Source organism: Hypomesus nipponensis, chromosome 8 (genome assembly GCF_054491055.1).
Source record: "Hypomesus nipponensis isolate SF chromosome 8, ASM5449105v1, whole genome shotgun sequence".
Lineage (NCBI taxonomy): Eukaryota > Metazoa > Chordata > Actinopteri > Osmeriformes > Osmeridae > Hypomesus > Hypomesus nipponensis.
The window spans coordinates 6,408,497-6,435,186 of record NC_140368.1 but is presented as its reverse complement, the minus strand read 5'-3'; the positions used below and the strand labels follow the sequence as shown (position 1 = coordinate 6,435,186).

General features: G+C 46.1%; 1 protein-coding gene across 3 annotated transcripts; it reads left to right on the top strand.

Annotated features, from left to right (window-relative positions):
• Window positions 1-381: 381 nt before the first annotated feature.
• Window positions 382-26,218, top strand: smarcd3b (SWI/SNF related BAF chromatin remodeling complex subunit D3b). Of its 3 annotated transcripts, none has more exons than XM_084703379.1 (14): window positions 382-535; window positions 14,007-14,194; window positions 16,126-16,215; window positions 17,585-17,627; window positions 19,082-19,204; window positions 19,459-19,581; window positions 20,219-20,314; window positions 21,699-21,800; window positions 21,949-22,110; window positions 22,372-22,469; window positions 22,616-22,751; window positions 22,995-23,117; window positions 23,307-23,408; window positions 23,608-26,218. In XM_084703379.1, the coding sequence occupies exons 1-14, from the start codon at window positions 524-526 to the stop codon at window positions 23,659-23,661; spliced, it is 1,452 nt and encodes a 483-aa protein (XP_084559505.1). In that variant the 5' UTR covers window positions 382-523; the 3' UTR covers window positions 23,662-26,218. The 3 variants fall into 3 exon arrangements, with proteins under 3 accessions (XP_084559505.1, XP_084559504.1, XP_084559506.1); XM_084703378.1 differs by lacking the exon at window positions 382-535 and adding an exon at window positions 9,526-9,825; XM_084703380.1 differs by lacking the exons at window positions 382-535; window positions 16,126-16,215 and adding an exon at window positions 9,527-9,825.
• Window positions 26,219-26,690: the final 472 nt, after the last annotated feature.

Sequence of the window (26,690 nt, the reverse complement as noted above, 5' to 3'; positions counted from 1 at the left end):
TGGATCAGCAGAAAAGGGACATGGTTTTATAGGGAGAGGTGGTTGCGTATTGTAGACCTACTGTAGCCAATTTAAATTGAGGCTAGTCTTTGAATAACTTATATATGGCAGTGCCCTTTAACCCGACTACTCAGAATTGTATATGAGACAAAGGGAGACAATATTTCGCACAAGCTGTAGATTTTGGTGTAACGGTTTATTTTATAAGGTGCAGGTAAAACCTGAAGTATATTTTGTTGGCCACCTAGGTAATTTGGTGACACTCCCTACCAGTTGTAATTTTTCATTCAGAGCCCGCGCCTGCGCTCCTGTTGCCGAACAAGCTTCACACAACCCGACTCCATCCCTTCCCAAATCTGCTTTTCTCGGCCAGCCCGAGTCGCCTACTCTGTTGCAGTCCACCTCATGGGGGAGTGACCGCGATTCGCTACTGGAAGCCGGCGTGAGGAAGTTCTGGAGTGAGCAACCGGACATTTAGGGACCAAATTTACAGTGTACTGACTGATAAGACTGTGTTACAGCAATGGAGAGAAAGGTAAGAACTGTACGCTTCAGTAAACGAAAGGGACGCTTTTATTGTCTTCACATCAGTTGCCTATTTTGATGAGCCTTCCACTGCATAGTGCATAATTCTGAGTCCTCCATTATTAGAACTCCGTTTGTACAGTAGAGCCCAGCCCACGGCATCTGTAGGCGCATTGCCAGCTATATTAGTGCGCACGGGAGTTTTGCGACTGGGTCTAGTTTATTGTAAATGTAAAGATGGCATTGTGATTGTGTTGCTTCAAAATTAGCAAGTTTGTTATCTTGAATTGCGACCCTTATACATGAATGGCTATTCCTCAAAATATAAGCATTAGTAAAATTAGTATTCATTAAAGCCATTGGTGGAAAATGTGTAGCTTAGGCTAGCCTACTGTAATATGCCTGTCTGCATCCTCATTATACAGAGCAGTACACCTCACCCTTCGCCTCTACCCCTCCCGTTTTCCAGTCGCCGCAGACACGGGCGGCTTGTTAACCTTGACTGGTGTGAGAATCCGACACTTGAGGAGCGGTGGAGTGGATGCACTGTCGGTTACGTTAAAGAGAGCAGCAGCCTCGCCGCCTCTCTGACGCAGAAGCAGAGTAGTAGACTGGATGTGAAGAGGCTCTCATAAAAAAAATAGATGTTTCCTTCATTAGATAATATAATTAGTAGGCTTGTGAAAAGAGGTCCATACATGTAGGGTTCTGAGTCGCCTCAGATTCTCTCTCAGATTCTGTTGGTGTGTGTAAGACTGAGTTGAAAACCAATTAGGAATAATTGTTTGATCATTTAGTGTCTGTAACACAGGACAACAAGTGGTCCATATATAAATTATGTTTATAAAACAGGGTAAGGCCTATGTGTTGTAGGCAAGGCATTTAATTGTGTTAAATGTTAAACTATATACCTTATAGTTGCATGTGACTGGTCAAATTGAGATGTTAGCTTGGGCCTCCCGTCAAAACTCAAACATATTCCTCCTCAGATCTCAGAGCAGGTTACACAGTTTCATATTCATCATATCTTGAATGTTCACACCAGTTTACAAATGGGACAAATTTGGTGTATGAAGGAAGTGAAACCTTCCCATATGTAATCTCTGTTACTCTACACTTTTATCCTCAGGCAACAACCAAAAGTAGTCAATGGTTGCTAGAGGTTTATAATTTATTGCAGCTGAAATTGAGCATCTATAGACCAACTACGGATGGACAATCCTAATAGATTAGTTCTGTTATTACATACACCTCAGTGTGCCTCTGCTTCTCAGATGAGGCTGGTAGTTGGCTCTTCTGTGGTGTTTGCAGACAGACAGGGAGGTGTGGAATGCCCCATAGCAGTCTGGCTTCTACATAAGGGCATATCGTTTACGGGACCATATTAAAAGCCCAGGGGCATTAATACCATAGTACTTTGCATTAGCTGCTCTCTAAGACATACTGGAACGTTCTAGAAAAACGAGCAAAGTATGACTTTTATTTCTCCATGCCTTTTTGGCAAAAGTGCGTGAAAGATTTACCACCCTATATTTTATGATTTGGCGTGTGACGTGTTTCATTACAGACCATGGTTTTCTCATTAGAGGGCCATTGAGACTGGTCGTGACTTACAGTATCAAACCAAACCACTGATGAGGCATGTTCACAGTTTTTCACAGAATACATTTTGTGATCCATATGTCCCAGCATTCCATTCTCTTGTGTGCTTAGATTCCATTCCGACAAAGGAAAACAGTGAATTTCCAGGCAATAACCCAGTTGGAATGTGAACTTCCCGCTGTGTCCCTCTCTTAGTTCCACAAGACCAGCTCACCTATAAAGATGTACATTTCCAAAAAATAGGTTAATAATAATTATAAGTTAAACTTTTTATTATCCTCCCGTATGTATTTTGGGGGTTTATTTCTTGGTTTCATTATGAGATAGGGATGAGAAGGAGACATTATACCCCCAAAAAATTTGAAACAGACATTTATAGAGAAGCCTGTGTGTGGGATGTTGATATTCATACAAACGTTCTGGATGCAGACAAGTGTTCCACAATAACGTGAACACCTTGACCTCTGACCCAGCAGTCCCCTCTTCCAGCTAACAACCCACAAGGCCAGTTGGATCTGACTTGGGCCTCAGACCACAAGGTCACTTCACACTGCTCTGACTCCTCACTGACTCCCACCCCAAGAAGTCCAAGCAATGCTTGACAAAGGGTGAACTCCTTAGAACGTGAGATTTAAAACAAGGCGTTGTAGTCAAAGAGGGTAAAGCATCCAGTCATAGGCAGGCCTACCAGTGAAGAGGGGGGAGAGAGTCTATTAGTATGCATAGGACTGCTGTCACTGTTTGAGAGGACTGGTGAAGTAGCAGCTTGTCTTACCCTGTGGAGCATGTTTAAGAGGGGCTTAAAGGAAGGGTGAACGGTGATTGAGCCTCCTCCTTACCTCTCTTCTCCCTCTCTCTCCACTTTCCTCTTTCTTTTTCACTCACCCTCCCTATCTCCCACCCGGTTATCTCTCTGTCTCTCTCCACGCTTCTCTCAAATCCTTTCTTTCTCTCTGTCTCCTTCTCTTGCTGTGTTTAGTCTGACAGGTGACTTATTTCAGACGAGATGTGTAGGAGGTTTGCAACTTATGTTGGGAACAGTTTATATCTCAAGAGGCTGTAAACTTAGAAGTCACTTAGGAGTGACTCAAGTGTCTGAGATTTACAGTTATTAACCCTTATCTGATCTACTAATTTCATCGTGCTCTTGTGAACATTCGTTGGCCATTCCTTTAGTGAAAGTTTAAAACATGTTCCCTTTATTCCTCCTCAATATTAGGTCATTCTATTGAATGGTCAGTAGCTTTTGTGTTGGGGATTACTTTCAGTGAGAAGTGGACAATGGAGTGCTTCCTTATTTGGCTGCCAAGGAATTCACTGGCTCTATGGCGAATGGCCTGGCTTCGGTTACCCAGGAAACAACAGTATTGGGTCGAAACATTTTGTGTTGATAAGCAATTGCAGATCAGCGTTGAAAGTTACTGGCTAGCACAGAATTGCCCAAGTTCACTGCATGTCACTAAATCAGGTTTTCTATAACTCAGAGAAACAGTGTTGTACTGTTTAAAAAGCCTTTGACGAGTGAGGAAAGATAATAAACTGTTAAACGTGTTTTCCCGCTTTCAAATTTGATCATCTCCTCCATCAAACAGTCTCTCATCAGCGAGCTATGAAAGCCATTGCCAGACAGAACAAGAAATGTACATGTTTGTACATACATCATCCTTGTTTAACTTAATTACACATGGCACTGACCCATCCCGCCCCATTACAGTTATGCGTTGGGAAACCCAAAAGGCCTACATTTAATGAATTAGCAGATGGACAGATTTTGTAGTGCTTCTACAACAGACAAGGCCTGGAAGCTCGGCAGTACGCACATCCCAGCCTGGGAGATTGGAAGTATCCAGGAGACTGCTGATACAGGGAGACTTGGTGACAGACTCAGACAGCCTGTCTGGGTTCACCAAGGCTGACCCATTTAGATGCAAATGCTCAGCACTGCACCAGAGCAAAGCACGCCATAGAGGAAGAGACAGACGGCAGAGCATCCCAGTAAAATGAAACGGGGAAAAAAAAAACACTCAGACATGGCCAACAGCAATATGGATTTTATGCTGGCGCTAGCAGCTGTAATTGACTGTGTTAGCTGAGTGGTGGATGTGGTATTTGTCATCTGTATTCAATGCTGTCACAGGTACCTCAGTGAAAATAGCTAATGTATTCCTCTCAAATGTCCCCTGTGCTGCGCTGTCACTGACATTTATCAACTATAAGGATGTGAGTTTCATCTGTATCCTAAGTGCAGCGTCTCATCTCGACCAGAACTAGGCCAGTTAGACGAGTGTGGACCCTGGGTTTCCAGCTCGCTGCACGCGCATTCTCTTAATAAGGATGGCGCCTCCCCCCATCATGAATTAACCAGATCCATCTCAGCCACAGTGGAGGATTTAATACTGTATGGAGACACTGCATTCTTCCTTCCTTTTTTCCTTCCTTCTATCATGCATTCATTCCTTCTTCTCCACATTTATAATACATCCAGGGGCTCTTTGTCTTAGAGGTGGGCTGTTTTGTTGGATAAGGGACATTGGTCATAACTGCCTATCAGACAGTGTGAGTTCAATATAAAGAAGCAAAAACATTTGTGTAACCATGGATCAGCTGGATAGAATGGATATTTGTCTGGCGTCTGCCTGGGTCTCGGGCTGCCTGTTAGACCAATCAGTCCTGCAATCACTCACAACCGTTGTGAACCCACTTCAATCGGATTGGTGATTGACGATCCCCCTCAAAAGGGACGGCAGAATAACCAGTTGCCATGGTCACAGCAAACAGGAAATGTTCTCCAGAGAAGTTCCTGTGTATAGTATGCCGCTGCCCCGTGGTTGCAGGGAAACAGGCCTCCCTCATTGTGGGACTAACTGCCGGAGTCTCCATCCTTTCCCACAATGCCCCCTTTCACAGCGAGAGGAGCAACGAGGAAAGCTGCCAAAGCAGCTCAAGAGAAAATGTTGCCCGGATAAAGATGCTTTGTCCCAAACAACCTGGTCTCACTATCCACTATCTGATCCTGCCTGGCCTGGTCAGGTGCTGAAACCAGCCCTGGAATGCAAATGACCAGAGTATTACTAAGTATTACTAAGCATTACCAGAGTATTGCTGCTCTACCGCATCAGTGGACACAATTGTTCTGTTGTTGTTGCCGGGGTTCCATGCCAAGGCCGAGGTAGTCTTTAGTGTGATTAGGGTTTGTTAATTTAAGGCACACTGGCATTACTTATATTTAATGTGTGCAACGTGCTCGTGTTTCTGATGGTCTAGCCCAGCACCATCAGTCTAATTAGACGATGACTAGTGTCCAGTTCTTCCCCCGTTTCTATTGGAATCTGGTCTGAAGGTGCAGTGTAGTGGTGCCATTGTGTACAGTCTCTTTGATGACTGGGGCTATTCAAGCTCTCCTGTAGTTCGGGTCTTTAAGAAGCTTAAGCTTGGTTGAGTTGGGTTTTTGTCCACAAGAAAGAGAGGGGCCTAGGGCCAGGGCCAGGCCCAAGGCCAGGGATGGGGATGGGGTCCCCTGGCTTTCTCCTTTCCTCCAAACCCCTCGCTCCCGCCTCCTCCTCCAGCAGTCTGGCTATGACACTGGCTTTGAGGAGGGCTTGTCTATGTGTGTTCGCGACATACTTGTGGTGCAGTCTGCATGAGCAGTATGGTACACAAAGCGAGGCAGCATACTGTAAAGATGAAACCGCATGATTACATAGGTTTTACTGCAGACGTTGTTTTTCCCCACGCTTCTCCCCTGTCCTTCTCCTTCACCCAACCCCAGTCCCTCTATTTATCTCTATCACTTCTTTTCTTTTCTTTTCTTACTCTCCTTTTCTGCCATTTTCCTTCTCTCTTTTCTGTTTACCTCTCTCTCTCCTTCCCTCTCTTTCTCCCTCCATCCCCCCGCACTCTTTCTCTCTGGTTGATGCTTACATTATTGAAAAAGGAGCTATGCTCACAAGCTTGATATAGGCCGACAGTGTATGGATCTCCACTTTGGTCTGTTCACAGAGACCCAGTCTTTATACCTCTCATGGTCTAACTGTGTTAGACTAAATGTGGCTCCAGCAGTTTTAAATACATTATGATAAATCTGTGATTGGTTCCTCTCCTCTGCTCTTGAGTGGTATGGTATTTGATTATGACATCACAGTGCCCTGTCTTCTTTGTGCCAAGTGAGAGTGCTGATAAAACCAGAACCTTTCATCAATATGACTTTGTCATATGACAAGTGTCTCTGTCCAATAGCCAAAGGGAGTCAGGCACTAATTATAGAATGGGGATTTGGTCCCGGTATTTGTGACTTCAAATACTTGTGTAAACCAACTATATCAAAACTGCTGCTTGGGACCTGAAGGGAGGTTTGTAGGCTGTGAGCACACGGCTCAGAGCTGGCTTTGTCTCCTGCCTCTCCCGCCTGTGATGCTGCCAGACGCTTCAGTCAGGGAGGGCGGGCTCCTCTCCATTCAAGTAGACAGGAGGATGCTCCCCATTCACACTATTCCTGTTTGCTCCCTCTGTTGGACTGCGGTAGTACTAAAAGAGCTCCCTGAGCTAACTCCCCCAGTCCCCCCCCCCTCTACACCCCCTCCGCCTCCTACAGCATTGGAGATTACCATTTGGTGGAGCTAGCATTGGTGAGAGAGACGGTGGGGGTCTGTGAGGGGGTACTGCTGCGTACGGGGCCTCCCTGAGTTGTTGGATCTCTTTGTTATCTTAGAACGCCCACGTGCCGTTGCCGGAGGAACAGAACTAACTGTCTGAGCTCTATTTGGATGCATGACCTTGTAACAGATGAAGTTGAACATCATTACAGATGCAAATAATCCAGAATCCAGATCAATATAGCATAGTATAATACAGTATTTTATTGTATTATTTTAATATACATTATAGTCTTATAATAATAGTATAATATACATCTGAATTTATAATAATGTAAACTTTAAGCAGATGCTTTTAACCAAAGCGATACAGTACAGCTATTCAGTTATTGAATACATAAAAACAACTGCTTTTTTAAATCTTGTAGAAGTCAAACATTTTAGACAGATTTGCATGGGGTAAGCTTGTCAATGATGAATGACAAGTGTCAGTACACTAATATGAACACAAGGTGTCCTCCAAGCGACGAGGATGTTGATCCCCTCATTTATCATGTTTGAGTAAGATCTTTCTTCTTCAGATTCAACTCCAAAACTCAGCTGATGACAATACATTGAATGATGAATGTTGCTGGACAGTGGGAGGCTATCATCCTACCATCATCCTTCCACACTCAACCATTAAGGGTCAGTCACTCCACAAGGGTCGGGACCTTTGACCTAGAGGTCATTAACCCATTCACTAGCTGGCCACGAACCCACAGTGCAACAATAACGGAGCAGCACAGCTGTCATGCCTCCAGACCAGACCCCTCACTCAAGGCCTTGTCAGCAGCTTGACGTCTTTATTCAATTCAAACAACTTGTTGGTAAGAATTCTCAGAAATCTCCAGGACAATTCTAGATGGTATTGAGTTTACTTGTACCTATGATTTTTTGCATCCTTCTGATTCCTGATGTGTTTCGTGTACCATGTTTGATCCGTCTCATGATCCACCCTTCTGCTGTTTCAGACCCGACCAGACTTGATCTCGAAATGGTATTTGGGCTTGATTGTTTTCCTCTGGCACATTTTAAACCAATGAGCACTTCCTAAAAATGGTAATCCCATCCATCTGACACTCCAAGACAGACTAAAGCAGACACTGATTTCAAACAGTTTTTGGACCCAAGCTTTTGGCTGACATTGTGACGTGTGTGTACTGGTGTGGTCCAGTGGACTGGTGTGGTCCAGTGTACTGGTGTGGTCCAGTGTACTGGTGTGGTCCAGTGTACTGGTGTGATCCAGTGTACTGGTGTGGTCCAGTGGACTGGTGTGGTCCAGTGGACTGGTGTGATCCAGTGTACTGGTGTGGTCCAGTGTACTGGTGTGGTCCAGTGTACTGGTGTGATCCAGTGGACTGGTGTGGTCCAGTGTACTGGTGTGGTCCAGTGTACTGGTGTGATCCAGTGGACTGGTGTGGTCCAGTGTACTGGTGTGATCCAGTGGACTGGTGTGATTTTTGTGATCCTGCTCTGCTTCACAAGCCCTTTGTCATTGAAAATTGTTGTTGTTTATATTGTGCTTGTAGTCCAAGGAAAGGAGGCTGGAGGGGAAAGAGAGACAAAACAGTAGATAGAGAGAAGGGAGAACGAGAGCAGGGAAAAAGAAAGGGAGAGAGAAAGAAGAACAAAACTGAGAGAGTATAAGAAAAAAATAGTGTCAATTAGTGTGTCAGATTGTCAACTGGTGGTCAGGTCTGTCGCATGAACAGCACTGTTTTTGGACCATGTACAGAGACCACATGGGCTTTCTAGGCACCAAAACAATTTCCTTCCTGACTATACAAGGGGTGACAAACACTCACCAGACACGGTGTGCCACTGCCTGTGTCACTGCAGCACATGCTGCATGACCTGCATGGTAGGTGACAGGCTGAACACATGGCACCACTGTGAGAGAGCTGGCACGGTGAAGGGGGGGGGGGGGGGGGGGGGGAGGGGCAGCAAGGGGGATGGAGTGTGTGAATGCACATTGACCAAGCCTCCGCCACAGCCCGTCACACACACACACAGAGAAGCACAGGAAGTGGAGGCGTTTCAAGGAGACCCGAGTCCATTGAGAGCCAGGCTGAGGACGCAGGGCCAAGTGGAGATTAGCTGGGCCATTAGGCAGGACTGTCTCTCTCCCCCAGCAAGGGCAGTCAGTCGTCCAGGGAGCCAATCAACCAGCTAGTCAGTCTCAGTCAGCCGGACCAAAACATATGACACATATCTAAATGTCTATGCGACTGCACAACCGATGCTGTTTCTCTGCATGTTCTATCTGTGCTGTATATTGTACTAGAAACACTGTGTATTACTGCTGTATTTACTGCTGTACATTTGATCATTCAAAGCTTGATACTGGGAGATATGTAGGGGAGCCCAATATGAAGTGAGGTGCCTTTAAGATACTTTTTTTTTTTTGAATTACTGTCAGTACTGTCTGTGTGTGTGTGTGTGTTTTCTGACCATGGCCTGGTCACTGCAGGGAGGGAATAGCTAACCGAGGCTTACCTCCAAGTCTCTGTTCAAACAGCAGTCTACAGCAGCCAGTCACACCGCATGCCCTTATCTACCAATGGAATGCAACAGCTGTGCTGGGGGCCGGCGAGGTGGGCCGGCTGGAACCTCCCTACTGGCCCCCCTACTCCACAGCCGAACAGGGCTCCTGAAAGGCAGCGCAAGTAAAAAGTGAGCGAGATAGAGTGAGAGGCTCGGCAGGGCTGCACGTTCAAAACAGAGTGAGAGAGCGAAAGAGAGGGAGGGAGGGAGAGGGGGGGAGAGAGGGGCTGAGAAAGAGAGAGAGAGAGAGCTGGAGAGAGAGAGAGAGAGAGCTGGAGAGTCAGGGACAGGCAGCGCTGAAAAGGAGAGCACAAAGAAGAGGAAAGTGGAGCGAGGGAGGGGATCGGGAGACTGGGTGAAGGAAGAGAAAGGCAGGGAGAGGGGAAAGACAAAAGAAAGAGAGGGAGACGTAGCCGGGTGAACGGAGGGGATCGCTGAGCAAATGGCCACGGAGGAGACGGCGGGGGGAGCCAGGAAAGCCACCAAGAGCAAACTGTTTGAGTTCCTGGTCCATGGAGTGGTGAGTAGCGGCGTCCGTCAGAGACTCACAGAGGACTCCTGTGCCGCGTGCGTTTCTATGTATGTCTGTGTGTCGATCGTGCGTGCGTGTGTGTGTGCGTCAGCCCGACAGCAGTCTCACTGTGAGAGATAGCTGGGAAAGCCGTCCATGTGAAGGTTATTTCCAGCCCCCTGGATCCCACACTGTTTTCTTTTTAAAGAAGAGAGGGAAGCAGAGAGGGAGGGAGGGAGGGAGGGCAAGGAAGACAGAGGAGGGGGGGGGGAACAAGGATTTGTAATGCGAAGAGCGAAGGGCAGAACAGGAAAGAGGGACGAGGGGACGCTGAGCATGCCTGCCCTGGAGTCAGAGAGGAAATGGTCAGTTCATTCAAAAAACAGACACACCGTGGAACCCACACACTCTGCATGTTGCTGGAATCCTTCTGAACATATATGGTCATAAAGGAAAAGCTTTCATTCTTTAGACTTGGAGTCTTAGAGAGGATGCAGACCCAGAAAGTCAAAATACTGATGCAATTCATTTCAAGTACATTATTAAAATGAGTGGAACTGTTGTATTTCTTTTTGCCAGGGACTGCGTTCTTAACTGGAAAGTCTAGAATAATAAACAGTTCTACTGAATGATGTTTATTTAAACACATCAAGCTTTATAATAGCCTTTTATACCAGACAGCAGCTGTTTGTTAGAATTCTCAACCATCTCCAGATGAGTCATTGAGTTATACAGACCAATCGGGCTTCTATACTGTAAGATGAGGGTGTGTTTGGTTTAACCTCATGGCCAACGCTGCGTCAGGGCTGGGCAAGGTGCAACCCGGCTCAGACACTTTAGGAAACAATGAACGGGAGGTGATTGATGAGTGAGATGAGTGTGTCCTCTCAAAAGACCAATTAACCTTGATGAGACTCTCACTGCTCCCAGCCAAATGTCTCCCGTTGTTAATCCTCTCTCCAGCCTGCTTCTCCTCTCAGCAGAGTTCTGAGGCACTGTTATGATATTCGCGGCACGCTCCTTCCATTGTATAGACTGCAGGAGAGAAATATTTAGACTAATGGGTTTTAGGAACGATTTTGCTTGTTAGTTTGTGGTTGAGAGGTGACGTTGCCGTTTCTCTTTCTGAAGCTTCATGCGTAATACAGCCTGCTTTAAATGAATGCCCAGAACGGTAGGGGAAAGATAACATTTGTGTCTTTGTAGGGATGGCATCCACAGGGCCAGCTACATTCCTTGCAAATGCAAACAAATACACACACATACACACACACACATACACCCACAAACTGTTGCACCAATGCTGGGATCTGAAGGTCGAGGTGTTCCATGGTAGGACTGTTTGTCTCTGTGGAGGAGAGATCTCTGCTAGGGCCTGGTGGGTGGCCAGCCCTGAAGACTAGAGACTCATCTCTCACCCTCTCTTTTTCCCTCTGCCGCTCTCTCTTCTCTTCGTCTTTCATTGTCTCTTCTCTCCCTCCCTGTCTCTGTCTTCTCCTCTTGAATATACTTGTCTCTTTCTATCTCTCTTTCCTTATCTCTCTCCTTCACACACACACACACACACACACACCAACACAGGCAAATGCACAACCCTCTTCCCCACTCTCCTTGATATGTTTGTATGTGGAGGTCACAGAGGGGCTTTGTCTGCTGGGATGAAGAGCCTGCAGCAGTCTGTGTGGGAGATGGAGCCCAACCTGATGAAAACTGTGTGTGTGTGTGTGTGTGTGTTTGTGTGCCAATGATATGTGCACCTGTGTACTTTATGTGTCAGTTTGTGTGTGTGTGTGTGTGTGTATCGTCCACCATGAACTTTGCTCTGGCCTCCAAGAAGGCTGTACGGCAGGGTTGGCTCTGGGTCCAGTTGTATGTATTAATGAAGGTCTTCGTTGGGAGGGGGGGTGGGGGCATATTTGTGGCTCCTCCAACCCCCCCCGGACCAGAGGGGACCCAAACAGACCAACCGTGTGTTGGGTTGGGGGGTTGTGGTGGTCTTGTTAAGGTAACGAGACTAAGCCCCAAAACATAGTTTCACATGGTCTCTCTTTCTCTTAACTTCTCCTGGAGCTTTTATACTTTCTCTTTTTCTTTATCTCAATATATCTCTCTATTTACGTTCTCTCTACAAGTCTGCTTCCAGCTGTCCCCTCCCCCACACAGGAGATTGACAGCACCTTCTGTCTCACAGATCATAACACAGTGACACAGGGTGTCAGCTACCCCTTTGGCCATTCACTGTTATAAAACACACCCACTCACCCGCAATGTTAGCCCAACTTAGACCACCACTAAAACATTCTTCCTGGCTATTATTTGAGTAGTTTGAAGCATGCACGTGTTCATGAACTTGTGTGTGTGTGTGTTTACAGTAAGTCTAAAGTACATGTTTGATCACCCAGTAAGCCCTGTGATAGAATATCTGTAACGTATAACTGCAGACAGGAGTTCAACAACTGGGGTTACTGACATGACACAGCTGATATATCCTGACCAAAATGTCTGGCAGCAACTACATTTCCCAGCAGCTCTTTAAAAATAAATTGTAATAAATAGTAGGTTCATTACGATGCTTTGACCTGATTTAAATCATTTAAATGGTAATGATAATAAAAATATATAAAACTTTCATAGAGCTTTTACAATTACTCAAAGATGCATCACAGAGTGAACACATAGGATATAACTGTTTACTATTGACATGTATCAATAAAATAAATGTCACAAGTCAACACTTATAGTGGCCTGTAGTTACATGTTTTGTGTATTTGTGTGTTTCTCCACATGTTTAAATGAGTTGTGTGTGTGTGTGTGTGTGCTGTGACTCAGTAGTTACCCATAGTCACCCTGCCATTTCTCTGTGTGAAGTGTGACATCTCACAAGCACTGGGACTCTTTCATGTAGTAGAGAGCTTCCTGTGCTGAAAAGAGAAGTGCTTTTAAAGCCCTCACACCAAGGACGCATTTACACTCTGTTATAATTCTAATTGTTTGCTCAAATTGCAACGTTTTTCTCAGAGCAGGCTCTGAGTAATAAGCCATTTTCTAGAGGTGCATGTTTGAAAGACTAGAATTGTCTCCTTGCACACAGCCAGAAACATCCTAAAATACCTTTATATAGAATGATTACATGCCTGTGTTTTTTATACAGGACATATGGAATAAGTCAAGGCTACAGTCCGTCTCCTCATGAATACAGAATCACCATGTTACGTAGGGTCAAGTGCTTCACCTCTGTGTGTCTGCTGCTGTGTGCCACATTTCCATTCAGGGCCTGTGAAAAAGACCACGTCCATTACTGAGTAATGATTGACTTTCTAATCTCTCTGTGCTCCGGCGTAGTAGCCGCACAGCCAACTTTCATTTATCTTTCTATAGTTCCTGTTACCCTGAGAACCTAGTAGGAGTCTGCTCTTTGGCAAGAGGTTGAGAGAGTCACTTCTACTATGTTAACCCTTGTTTGTGCAGTAGAGTAGTCAAGATTAGGCTCAGAATTATGGTCTTCTAGAGATTATAATAATCTATTCATCTATGCTTTACTTTCACTGATGTAATAGCAATACCACGACAATCTATGAGCTCTTAGGTTATGCCTTCAATCTGTTACTTACCACTGCCAGCCAGCCGGCCAGCCTCCACCCAGCCAGCTAGCCTCCTCAAACCAGCCAGCTAGCCTCCCCAAACCAGCCAGCTAGCCTCCCCAAACCAGCCAGCTAGCCTCCCCAAACCAGCCAGCTAGCCTCCCCCAGCCAGCCAGCTAGCTTTCTCCAGCCAGCCAGCTAGACCAGGCGTGGCATCTTGCACCCAGGTCGGCAGCTGTTAGCCTGGGAGGGACAGACGCAGGTGTGAGTGCTCCAGCTGTTCACGCACATCAGAGGGTCAGCAGCCGGCCATGCGGATAACTATGCCACCACTGTTGGACTGTTATTCATAAGGACTGTGTGTATCTATGCGTGTGTGTGTGTGTGTAATGCACGATTTGATTTCACTGACTTGAGTCCATACACTGTGTGGCAAATGGGCGTCAGATCTGATGTCAGATCAGATCTGATGTCTTTCCCTCTCAATTGAAATGGTACCAAATATGTTCTGAGACTCAATTTCTCTCCCTTATCCCCCACCCCACTCTCTTTCCCTCACCCATCTCTCCCTTCCCCCCCCATTCTCTTTGCCTCCTCTTGTCTCCACAGCGTCCTGGAATGCCGTCTGGAGCGCGGATGCCCCACCAGGGAGCTCCCATGGGCCCCCCAGGCCCTCCGTATGGGGGCAGCCCTGCAGTGCGGCCCGGCCTGCCCACCCCCGTTATGGAACCCAGCCGCAAGAGACCCGCCCCCTCCCAGCAGGTCCAGCAGCAGGCTGTCCAGAACCGCTCCAGGAAGTAAGTCTGACTGGTCGGACCAACTGGCAATCCCTCAGCTGGGGGATCACTATTTGAAAACCTTGATCCAAATCTTCTATCTGCGCTTAATTTATCTTGCCTGGCACTCAACCAATCATCAAGTCCTCACAGTGTGAAAGCCCACCCATTACAACTTGACATTCCAGGCAGATTCAGGCAAATAAGCCTCAAAGTATTTTAACGGCGCAAATTCTTTTGGACTTCCGTGGGTTGAAGTTAATCCATCTTTACTAGTTTTTGATCTCTCCTCTCTTCAATCTCTCACTGCACGGCACTGTATGTCTCCTAGCCTCTCCCTCCATATTAGCCCCTAGCCTACAGCTTTATGTTGGGCTAAGCTAAGGTGAGCTAATTTAAGTTCAACCAAGACAGTAGAAAACCCCCGAGAGAACATGAGGAGTCTCTCTTGGCTGACCCCAATGTCTTGTGTCAGTATGTGACGCTGTCCAGTCCACCACCATGTCTGAGTGTGTCTCCCCAGTGCTTGATATGTCTGAGTGTGTCTCCCCAGTGCTTGATATGTCTGAGTGTGTCTCCCCAGTGCTTGATATGTCTGAGTGTGTCTCCCCAGTGCTTGATATGTCTGAGTGTGTCTCCCCCCCCACCACACCTAAAAGGCAGGTAGAGTAATTACAGAGACGATCAATAAGCACACTCACTGCATCTCTTTCTCATGCCCCATCCTTCTCTGTCTCAGAACTCTCTCTCTCTCTGTATACGCGGTGTAATTGATCCATTTGCAATTAAACGACCTTGTCAAACAACAGCATAGATGAAGCGTTGTCTTACAATGAAGGCTGGGGCTGAGGCTGGGGCTGTTTTTAAGGCTGGGGCTGGGATGCCTGATCGATGGTCCAGGGTGACCCAGCCAGATGACTCTCTCTGGGGGAGCGATGGCCTGTCCTCTGGCAGACTATGTCATCCCTCCCTCCCCTCCCCCACGTTGCCAGCTGCCATCTGATGCCGGCCCACCTGTGTTTGCAGTGTCATTGAGTCCTCCTGGCCAGACTCTGGTCTGTCTGTGCTACAGAGCCCCAGTCACGCCTCAGACCCTGTCCACATTCACAATTTACATAGACCACATAAATAGTCTGGGATAATTATAGTGGGGGTCAAAGGTCACTGTTTGATTTGCAATCCTTTGGACGTGCTGCCGTTTTTGGCAAGCCATGTGAAGATACCCTCAACCATTCTGGATGAAAGATCAAATCATTTACAGGTTGCACATTAAATCAGCCCTGTACTGCAAGAACAATCTAAAATGTTTGTCCCTGTGTAAGTATAGTGCTATGTGGCATATAGCATGGGATATCCTGTCTCTACTTTTTTATTTGTGTCAAAGTGTGTAACCATCATCATCTTCATTTGACAATCTGTAATGAATGTGTGCTGATTCCTATGGTCCAATGAGAACTCTGCTGGTGACCCAGGGTCCCCAGACCCCCTCAGACCCCCCCTGACACCTTGACTATGTCAACCAGGGCCCCCTGTGCACCTCTCCCCAGCTCATGTTTGGTGCATATACACAGACACACTCCCAGCACTGCACATGTGCCAACTGAAAACTTGCACCTAAAACAAGATCCACACACACTCAAACACACATGAACACACACAAACACATTCATGAACACACACATACATGAACACACACACACACACATGAACACACACACACACACACACACTCAAACACACATGAACACACACACACACACATGAACACACACACACTCAAACACACACGAACACACACACACAAACATGAACACACACACACAAACATGAACACACACACACGCATACATGACCGCTGAGTGTGTCCTTCAGACATCCTGCTTGCTGCCACCAAGTGTCTGTAACGCCAACCCTCTAATCGGAGAACCTTCAAATCCCCCACCAACTCTTAGGAAGCCTGTGGGATTCCCTGGAGCCAATGAGATGCCGGCGAGGCAGATGGACATGAGAGATGCCCAATCAGATCCCACGCTCGGATCAAAGTAGGAGTTTATTCTGCTGCATGTCAAGTTTTCACACGTTCTTTCTCTCTCTCGCCCCTCCCCCACCCCCCCCACCCCCGTCCTCTCCCCAAACCCTAGCACCTCCTAGCCTTTAGGCGGTGCACTCCCCCTACAAACCTCTGTGTTTGTCTCTAGATGTAGTCTTCAAAAAACAGTCTATTAACCAGGTTTTTTCATGAAACCACCTCAACATGTGCTGGTGCATGCTTCTGACTGGACTGGACTGGACTGAAGCATGGCATGAAGGGAGCACATTCTGCTGTGGGTTTGAAGTGTTTCTTCTAGGAATATCTAAGGATGGACCTCTTCTATCAACCACAGAACTGCATCTTAGGAGATCTGAAAAGAGAGATTGTTCCCCCAAGGTTGACATTCACAGCTTTTGAGCTTCCCTCCATTCCCCTCAGAGTCTTTCAGCATTTGGCATGCTACCATAAACACTAACTCCCTTAAGAATCCACAATGAACCCTTCTACAAAGTCAGTTACCTGACTCGTGCAGTCCTTGTCTGGAGTGTGTCCTGGTCCTGAAGACTCCTCCTTCCTGTGCAACATGTCACAGTCAGTATGATCCATAACACCCAGGTGTAGTTACAGCCCAGACCGAGACAGGAAACCCACATTGCTGACTGTACACAAGCCCAACTAAGCAGCATGTCTGAACTATGCCTTATTAGGAGCTTATTTAACTATGGTAAGCATTCGTTCTGGTCCTTTAGTAGACAAACAAAGTCCATACTCTGTATACAGGTGGAATCACTTGACCGTCATAGATGCATATATCTATGCGTATGGCTCTGCTTTGAATAAATGTTATTTGAATAAAGTGCTGCTTCTTGTTACTTTTCAACATGGCGTTGTGTCCGTCCTCCTGAAATATTGTCTTTGCTGGTTGTTTCATCTATGAGTGTCCCACGGTCATCAACAGACATTCCATACATTATTCATTTCTCCAGTCCTGAGGCTGTAGGTGTCTGTCCTACAGGTTCAATGGTAATGGTGATCCCGGCAATTCTATCTGTGTGCGTGCATGAGGTGTGTGATGGTGTGACTGGTGACTTTGCTGGTCCCTCACTGTTCTCCAGGTGGCATTTGTGCTTGCATCCGTCTCTCTTTTTCTCTTTCTTTCCCTCTCTCTCTCTCGTTCTCTCTTTCTCTGTCTCTCTCACACACACGTACACTCGCACCAAATGCGCATACGGACACACAAACACACAGCTGGGACGCTGAGGTGCTGGCTGGATGTGGCCCAGCATTTTAGCAGATGGCCTGGATGCTATGCTATCAGTCACCATAGTAACGTGCTCTCTTTTTCCTCGTTTCCTCTGTCTTTCTCTCCCTCTCTGTAGTGCCAAGCGGAGGAAAATGGCAGACAAGATTCTTCCACAAAGGGTGAGCTGGAATATTTGTACCTTTTTCTCTCATACGCCATGTGTGTTTGTGTGTGATTATTCACTGTCTGTCGAATATAAAATGAGTCAATTTGTGCACGTTTTGTGCTAGTTTGTGTGTGTGTGGTCTGCTACCAGGGGTTCTTGGTGGGCATGGAGGGGCAGATCATTGTGTGCTATTTACAAATGAACGGAGAAGCCTGGAAGGTTTTTGGGAATGCGGTCGACGTTTTTTCGATGGTTCTTCATCACCATCTCTCTCAGACGGAATAGTCAATAGAACGCCAGATGAGGCCGTTTAAATGTCGCCATTTCCACAGGTGTGGAATGAAGTCTAACACCAGTCGCCATTCTTACCCAACCCAGGGAGTAGCAGCCCTTACCCAGCCAGACCACAGCTACCTGGCCCTGGGCTGGGTTTAGCGGGAGGCTGGCTGGTGACTGTGGAGCTCCATGTGGCTCCTGGATGGTGGATGTCTGTCTCAGGGTCTTATCCATAACACGAGCCAGACAGCGAGATAGCGCAGGACTAGGGCGCCACTCTGATGACTCAGGGACAGAGAATGTTCACTGCAATGTACTCTGTCTGCCCTGCACCACAGGGTGCTGAAAGACTCGCAGATGCAGATAGAGAGAAGGAATGAGAGAGGACAAGGAAGGAAGATAGAGACAGAGAAGGGGCAGAGTGAGAGAAAGAAGGGGAAATAGTGATTGATTGAGAAAGGGAGGGAAAGGATGAGAAATGAGGGAGAGACAAAGACAAAGAGTGGGAGAGAGAGAAAAAGGGGGATATAATGATGATGGGAGGGGGAGAAATAAAAGGAGGGTGGGAGAGAGAGTGGGAGAGGTAATGCGGTTTCAGAGAGTGTGCCCATTTCGGTAAGAACCCCCTGGCGCTCCGTGGAGTCAGTATGGTAATGTGGTCAGAGCTGGTTGGCTGAAACAAGCACTTCCCAAATGCATATTCAGGACTTCCAGGATGGACTCCGCCAATTAAGATCTGGGCAATCGCGCAGCCTAAAGGCTGTAAGCACCTTGTCCATGTGTCACTTCAATTAGGCATGGGTCAATTCTTTCAAGTACAGGGGGCCAAGCAGAGAAGGAAAGACACATTAGTCATGTCAGAAGTACTCAAGTGGGAAGGGCTCTATACCATGCAGCCATTGGTGAAGAAAAGGGGTCTAGAGGATATAATCACCGCTGTTTATACAGTCATCCTTTGTTCATAGAAATCAATTATTTTATATTGAAAATATTAAAGAAATCAATCAACTATAACTGTCAAAAAATCGGGTTATTATTTTCTTTAATTTACTGTGCAATTTATTACCACCCTGAGGGGAGTTGATATAACGAAGGCAATAAGGAGAGTAACATTGAACTGAAGACAGTGTGGTCACAGAGTGGTACGAGATGGTGCTGTCTATCATCTCCACCCCCTTCCTCCCCCAACAGATCCGTGAGCTGGTCCCAGAGTCCCAGGCCTACATGGACCTGCTGGCCTTTGAGCGGAAGCTGGACCAGACCATCATGAGGAAGAGGGTGGACATCCAGGAGGCCCTGAAGAGACCCATGAAGGTAACAAATACTCTGTTTGGTTTGTAGAACATCAGGACCTGGCATCCTCTAAAGTGGAATATAAACATCTCCTTAGCGTCTAACAAATCAGCTTTGAAAAATAAACAGACTTTCCCCTATCATTCTCATTTTGAGAGCTTGTTATTGTCTTGAAAGTGCCTTAATCAAAAGGTGACTTGTGACAATGTTGTGCACTGGAAACTAACAGGCATTTCTACTGTGTTTTAATGGCGTTTGTGTTTTTGTGTTGACAGCAAAAGCGTAAACTGCGTCTGTACATCTCCAACACCTTCAACCCTGCCAAGCCCGATGCTGACGACTCAGATGGGAGCATTGCATCCTGGGAGTTGCGAGTTGAGGGAAAGCTGCTAGATGATGTGAGTATTTATCTTAATCCAAGTTTTTTTTTAAATGTTATATAGAGTATAGAATTTTGGTATTTCATATAGAATTATTTCATGTTTTTTCATCATTATTACATCTGTTCTGATTTCATAATCAACTATCTTCATTTACTTGATTTGCACGTTTAAGTTCATGTCTTTTTTTAGCAGTAGAATGTGTTGGGTGGTGCAAATTTAGCCTAAAGTCAGATCCCTCAGGCTACTACTGGCCTGTTTGTTTTAGACTTTAGATGCAATGATCAATGCTTGGAAGAATGCATGCTTCGATTATGGATTCAGCATGCATTCAGAGGCAACACAATGATTTTTGCTGGGTTTAGTAGACTGAGGCTGTAGCTCGCATTAGAAGCAGACAGGCCTATCATTTCTCTGTGGTTTGAACAGCTTGTGGTTTTAAAGGCCGCAAATATTTCTAGCGGAGGAAATGAACCTTGAGAATGTCCTGTTTTCACTTTTGTGTTTCGTTGCTACTCTGTGATGCTTGTCTGTGGTGTACTGTAGTTGTGTGCATGTGTGCGGGTGTCCTCCCTCGCTTATTCCCATCATGCATACACTTTAAAAACACTTCCTCTGTCTTCGCCACCCCCCCACCCCCCCACCCCCCACCCAGCCTGGGAAGCTGAAGAGGAAGTTCTCCTCGTTCTTCAAGAGCCTGGTAATCGAGCTGGACAAAGACCTGTACGGACCCGACAACCACCTGGTTGAGGTGAGCCTCGTCCTCATGACCACGATCGCCAACCCTCGCTCCTTCTGTCCTCCACCCCGTCTTCACCTGGTTCTCTCTGTGTTCTCTGTTGAAGCTCATCCATGTTCCCAAAGTTCTGCCTGCCGAGGAGGGGCTACAAATGGTTCAGAACTCCCTTCAACCATTTGTAGAAAATGTACATACACACATACATTCAATCGCTTTGCAGTATTTGCAGTCATTTATATTGAGTGGGAAGATAGGTCAACAGATCTCAAGGCTTCCTCTAATTAGTACAACATGAAGCCATTACAACCTGTGTGGTTTAATAGAACCAGATGGCTGGTGCTGAGCTGATTAGCATCAAAATACAAATCTTGTTTTGTCGTGATGTCTTTAGGCTGTTTGGTGTTGTTGACTTCTTAAAGACGTGGCGTCGGTGTTGTTTATTTAGCGGGTGTCATTTCAGAGTTGATATTTTACTGAATATGTCCTTTTTCATCTCGCTGTACTAGAGGAGGCTACGGTGTAGAAAAGGACCAAAGCAAACCAAAGTATTTAACAAGGTGGTGCTTTCCAAGGTGCTCTCTCTGAGAAATGTCTTTCAGCAAGGAGTCATGGCAGGGAGCTTTTGCTCAAACCGTTCTTCCCTTTTGTGTAGAAGCTACTGTACCTTGACATTCCTCACAGCCATCCTTGCGTCTTTACCGAGTCACCGGTAGTACAAAAGAATTTCAGTCTCTAGAAAGGCCATTCCCACTCAGTGTTGCATGCTAAGTGGCTGTGATGCACTGTGACACAGGGAACTTTAAGTGTTTTTCTTTTCAGCTGCTGACCAGTAAAGCCAAGGTAAGATGCAGACTCAAATAACATTTCACTTCCAGTTGAATAGCAGGTAGGGTTTGATATCTAGATAACAGAGGAGAGCAATCAAACAATTAGACACTCTCTGCATTGGCAATTGTTCTATTTGGCTAGGATGGGGTACAGCTACTGGTACATAAGCCAGGTTCTTATCTGGCTCCAAAACATCTTTGCTGATGATAGCGAGGTGAGTCTAAAACAGATAGTTATCGGTTTGAAACGTTTTGAGTTTGAGCAAAAAGATCAACCCTCTGCTGTCTTGGTTCCTCACCGCACCATGCATGGTATCGATTATGTTTTCTTACAACGACTCAGCCTTACCAAAGACAAACAGTCTAGGGGTCAGATGCAAGGCTGCTCGCTGAAAGGGCACACATTTGGTTTCGTCTTCTTTCTTTTGTCCTTGTGTGTGCACATTTTGTACATCTCCTAGTAACCCAGCAGCTCCTAAGGATGATGATGACACTTAAGTCAGTGTGTGTTTAGGAACCTCCGAGGTCCAAGCATTCAGGTGTGCGTGTCTGTCTCTGTATTCCTTCAGTGGCACCGTACGCCCACCACACAGGAGACGGACGGTTTCCAGGTGAAGAGGCCCGGAGACGTGAGCGTGCGCTGCACCCTCCTGCTGATGCTGGACTACCAGGTGAGGGCGCCGGAGAGTCAACATTTGCACGTTGGTACCAGGAAATGCCTGGCTTCAGCCTGGTGTTCCCGAGGCCAGCCTAGCGCCTGTGTAGTATGTTAGCCCAAGCTGCTAATGCTACTGTGCTAACTTGGAGCTTTCCCTCCAGCCCCCTCAGTTCAAGCTGGACCCACGGCTGGCACGTCTGCTGGGCATTCACACCCAGACCCGCTCCTGTATCATCCAGGCTCTCTGGCAGTATGTCAAGACCAACAAGCTACAGGACTCCCACGACAAGGAGTACATCAACTGTGACAAGTACTTCCAGCAGGTATATACAGATTCAGGAAAAGAAGTTCTACTCTGTTCTATTATTTTTCAATTTTATTTTATTCTCCACGTATTTAATCTACCATCTGACAATTAAAGATAAATAAAGTAAATATAACAATGACCTATGCAGAGAGGCATATTAAAGCACGGTAAAGAATTACTTTGGCCTTGTCCTACACTAGCTGTTGTGCTGGTGAGAAGGTCCTAGCTTCACCACCAGGATCTTTAAGTCCCTCAACAAGTATTCTCTCCGTCTCAGATCTTTGACTGCCCCCGACTGAAGTTCTCAGAAATCCCTCAGCGCCTCACCAACCTCCTGCTGCCCCCCGACCCCATCGTCATCAATCACGTCATCAGGTGAGATCCCGTCTGTCTGTCTGTCTGTCTGTCTGTCTGTCTTTCTGTCTGTCTGTCTGTCTGTGTCTGTCTGTCTGTCATTAACCTGACCAGGAAACACTGTAGATGAACTGCTGATTGATATACATATATATGCATCCACCCAGTGTGGACCCTAACGATCAGAAGAAGACAGCCTGCTATGACATCGACGTGGAGGTGGAGGACCCCCTGAAAAGCCAGATGAGCAGCTTCCTGCTCTCCACAGCCAACCAGCAGGAGATCGCCTCGCTGGACAACAAGGTGGGTCAGCCTCCGTCTCTCCCGGGATACCGTATGTCACACCACAGAGTTCTTCCTGTGTGAAATCCCCGCATGACTGTTTTCCTCACACTTACACTGCCGAAGCTCTGTACTCCATCTGGTCTGCACTCATGCGTGTATTAGCCTTTGCTCGAGGGCTGAGGCTTCCCATTGGTGGGTTAGTCTGCAGCTGGGCTGGGTGCGAGCTGTACTCTTACGCCTGCTGTGAAAATGACCTCTCAGATCCACGAGACCATCGAGTCAATCAACCAGCTGAAGATCCAGAGGGATTTCATGCTCAGCTTCTCCAGAGATCCCAAGGGCTACATCCAGGACTGGCTCAAATCTCAGAGCAGAGACCTGAAGGTCAGCACTCACGCATGCTTAGACACACACACACACACTCATACACATGTACACAGACACTCTCACACACACACATGCTCATACACACACACGCTCATGCACACATACACACTCCCGTTTTATATAAACCTTCCAACTTAACATTAACCCCTCCCATCTTGACCAATTGTGTCCTCTGATTGGCTGTAGCTTATGACAGATGTGGTTGGGAACCCAGAGGAGGAGAGGAGGGCGGAGTTTTACCACGAGCCCTGGTCCCAGGAGGCGGTGAGCCGCTACTTCTACTGCAAGGTGAGCAGACACACACTCTCCCCCTCTACCATAAGGTCAAACAGAAATACATCATTCGTTCATAAAACCGCACCACGATGACACCGCCTTGTTAAATATCACCGAAATGGCGTCGCTGTTTTAATCACCCCTTGTAAAACATGAGCGGGGGTGACCCTGTCTGCACGAGTTGTTCCTGATCACCGTGTTCTCTGTCCAGATCCAGCAGAGGAGGCAGGAGCTGGAGCAGGCCTTGGCTGTTAGAAACACCTAAACCTCCCCTTCACCACTGCACTGTTCATCTGGCCCAGAGCTGTGTGTGTGTGTGTGTGTGTTTGTGTCTATGTATACGTGTGTCTGTCTGCATGTGTCGGCTACCGTTCATCCGTCTCCCCTAGTCTGGAGGACACAGCTCCACCATGTCTTCTCTCTGGGACCACCAGTGTTACCAGACACTGCTCTCACCCCTCCGCAGGCCCTTGATTCACACAGTCCTCTTGCACGTCTCAGTGTCTGGAGTCTGGACCTTTCCTCACAGACAGGCTGCTCCGCTGGTTCCAGCGGGAGGTGGTGTGTACAGTGTTTCTGGGTCCGAACACCTCACTGTGTCTTCAATAAGCCCAAAGTGTTCATTATGTTATGTTTGTGAGTTTTCTTTTTTGGATTGATTTTAGTGTTTAACTAGTTGTATAATTCATATATGAAGGGGTGTTGTGTCTTTCTGTGGGAGGAAGGGAAGGGATGGAGGGTCTAATGTTTTGCTGTGGGTTTGAGGGTATCAAGCCAATCTGTTACACCAGCAGACTGAAGGTCAGTTTTATAATTAGCAGAGTTGTTGATTAAAGGACAGGATTCTATTTCTTGACTTGACCCAAACAGTAAGGTTTGTTGTTGGAAGTTGGTCAAAGAAGACAGTGAGATTCTTCCCTCTTCATGTCATGTAAAATTTCAACAACTATGGAAAAGATGCCAGTACACATAACCACCTTATGTTACCACAGTAACAGTCCTGTGTATCAGCTGAAGAGCAGACAATGTTGAAGGATAACTTTATTATTAACTGTATTTGCCGCTGACTGACAGGTGTGTGTGAGGACTTAACCATTCACACACTAGAGGTGATGTTATACCATATACATCCACAGAGTGATACCAGTGAGGCAGAGATATATGCAAAGATATATGGTATATCAAATCAAGACAAAGTAAGGACTTTGTGACCTTTCTTTACAAACAGTTATTCAGACCACCTGCCGAGCACCCAGACCAAGTATTAAAGCAGCCAATCACTTGCCAGTGAAATCGCTTTAGTGGTGGATATTCGTGCTGCTATTTTAGAGGATAACTCCTTTCAGGATCTCACACCAGGTGTCCTGAAAAGCGACAACAAACTTGATAAAACAGTATTAGATATCTCTTTTCTCACACCAGTGTTTTCTAACATGTTAAGAAGGTTGTTCTTTATCAAAAATGTGTCGATTGACTTTTCAGCATTAAATCTCACGTGTTGGTGTATATTTTAGCCTGCACATAAAAGTGATCTGCGTTTCATGAAGTATATACCCATCGCGGTACCCTATCCCTTGTTGAGGTCTGACAGAATGTTGTCATTTACAGTAATGTCATGAAGAAGTTTTCACCAAAGGTTCAAGTTGATAGTATTCTAAAGTTAAAGTTAATAGTATTCTTATGATTAAAATTAACAATGAATGATCAGTTTGTCATTGTTTGGTACTGTACAGCTACATACACTGTTAAAAAAGGAAGAATGGTGAGATGAATCATTTTTGGGGGAAAGATATGTGAATGTAAATAGGTAGGTTGGGGTTTTTTCCTCTGTTGTGAGGGAGCCAACTTGAGCATCTGTCTGTCTATTTTAAAGAGCGGGCATTGTGGGTGAGAAAGAAAGGGTTTTAGCGCTTTTGGAAAGTGGAGTTTGTGTAGGCCTACTTTAGGGAAGGAGTGTGTATGTGTGTTTAGGGAGGGGGGGTGATCAAGATTCCACAGCATACTATGTAACTCTATGCTGTAACTGAGACTTGTGACACATTTGTACAAACTTACATTTTTTGCTTCTAGTTTTCTAGCCTTTCGGCAGCTGTGAACTGTGCGTATTCAACTCATTCGTCAAAACTCTGAAGCAGAATTCTCCCCGGCGTGCCTGAGCGCTGCGGTCCTGACTCAGAATAAACCAAGCTGGATTCCGTGGACACCTATGCATGCTGCATGTATATGGTTTATACCTTCAAAATAGGACATTTGAAACCTATATTTGGAGATTATTTTGAGGAGCACCACTTTCATGTACAACAGATTGCCTTCTGGGACTCTTCTGCAACGCCTATATTTCTGTGTCCTGTAGGCCAGTGTTAGTGTGATTTTTAATCAAAGACAGTATTCAAACCAGACAGGTTATATATTAGGATGTTTTATGTTACAAAGCCTACTAGTGTTGGAATCATCCACACTCATGATTCATAGTCACTGGGTCTATAGCACCATCTAGCAGAAAAAACTGTAAACTACAACTCCTTTGTGCCCTTGGTGTCTGTTAAACTCTAATAACCTACTGTTATAGAATGGGTTACTTTATTTGTGTGTTTCTCTCTTTATTGTCCCCTGCATGTTTTGAAGAGTTGGCCCTCTTGTTTTCTTTCTTTCTGATGCATTTTCTCTGTGAGTCACTTGCAAGGATAAATGGTAGGTTGCCCTGCCCTACCCCCCAAAAAAATCTACAAAATAAAAAATGATTTCTGAAACTACAGCTGCGACACGTCGGACAGCTTGGATGTAAATAAAGAAGCGTTCGCCAAAGTTTGTAAATGCCATAACGTCTCAGTTGTCTTTGTGTTGTGGAAGAGACTGTAGAATGTCAATATTCTGTCTACGTTAGTTATCAGAGTAGTAGTATTTAGCTGCAACAGGCAGCTAATAACATTCTGCAGCATAAGATTTATTTCATGTTGACTGTATGTGTGGCAGATCCTCTTACTTCAGGTAATACTGCTGACAGACTGCTGAAGGTCATCCGGTACTCCCGAGGTCCAGGCTTCTAGCTTGAGCTAGAGATTCCTTAGAGATGGCAGACAGGCGATTTATTGTTGACTGGCTTTCACCCCAAAGAAACAGGTGGAGGCTTTTCCACTGGCGGCCAGCGCTCTAATGAAGCCTGTGACCTCAACGATTTTTTACCTCAGAAAGAGCCTCTTTCACTCGCTCCTCCCCACCCTCCCCCACCTCCACCTCCTGAAGTTGGAAATGACAACTTTCTTGGAGGAGCAGAGGGAGTGGGGGGAGTAGTTT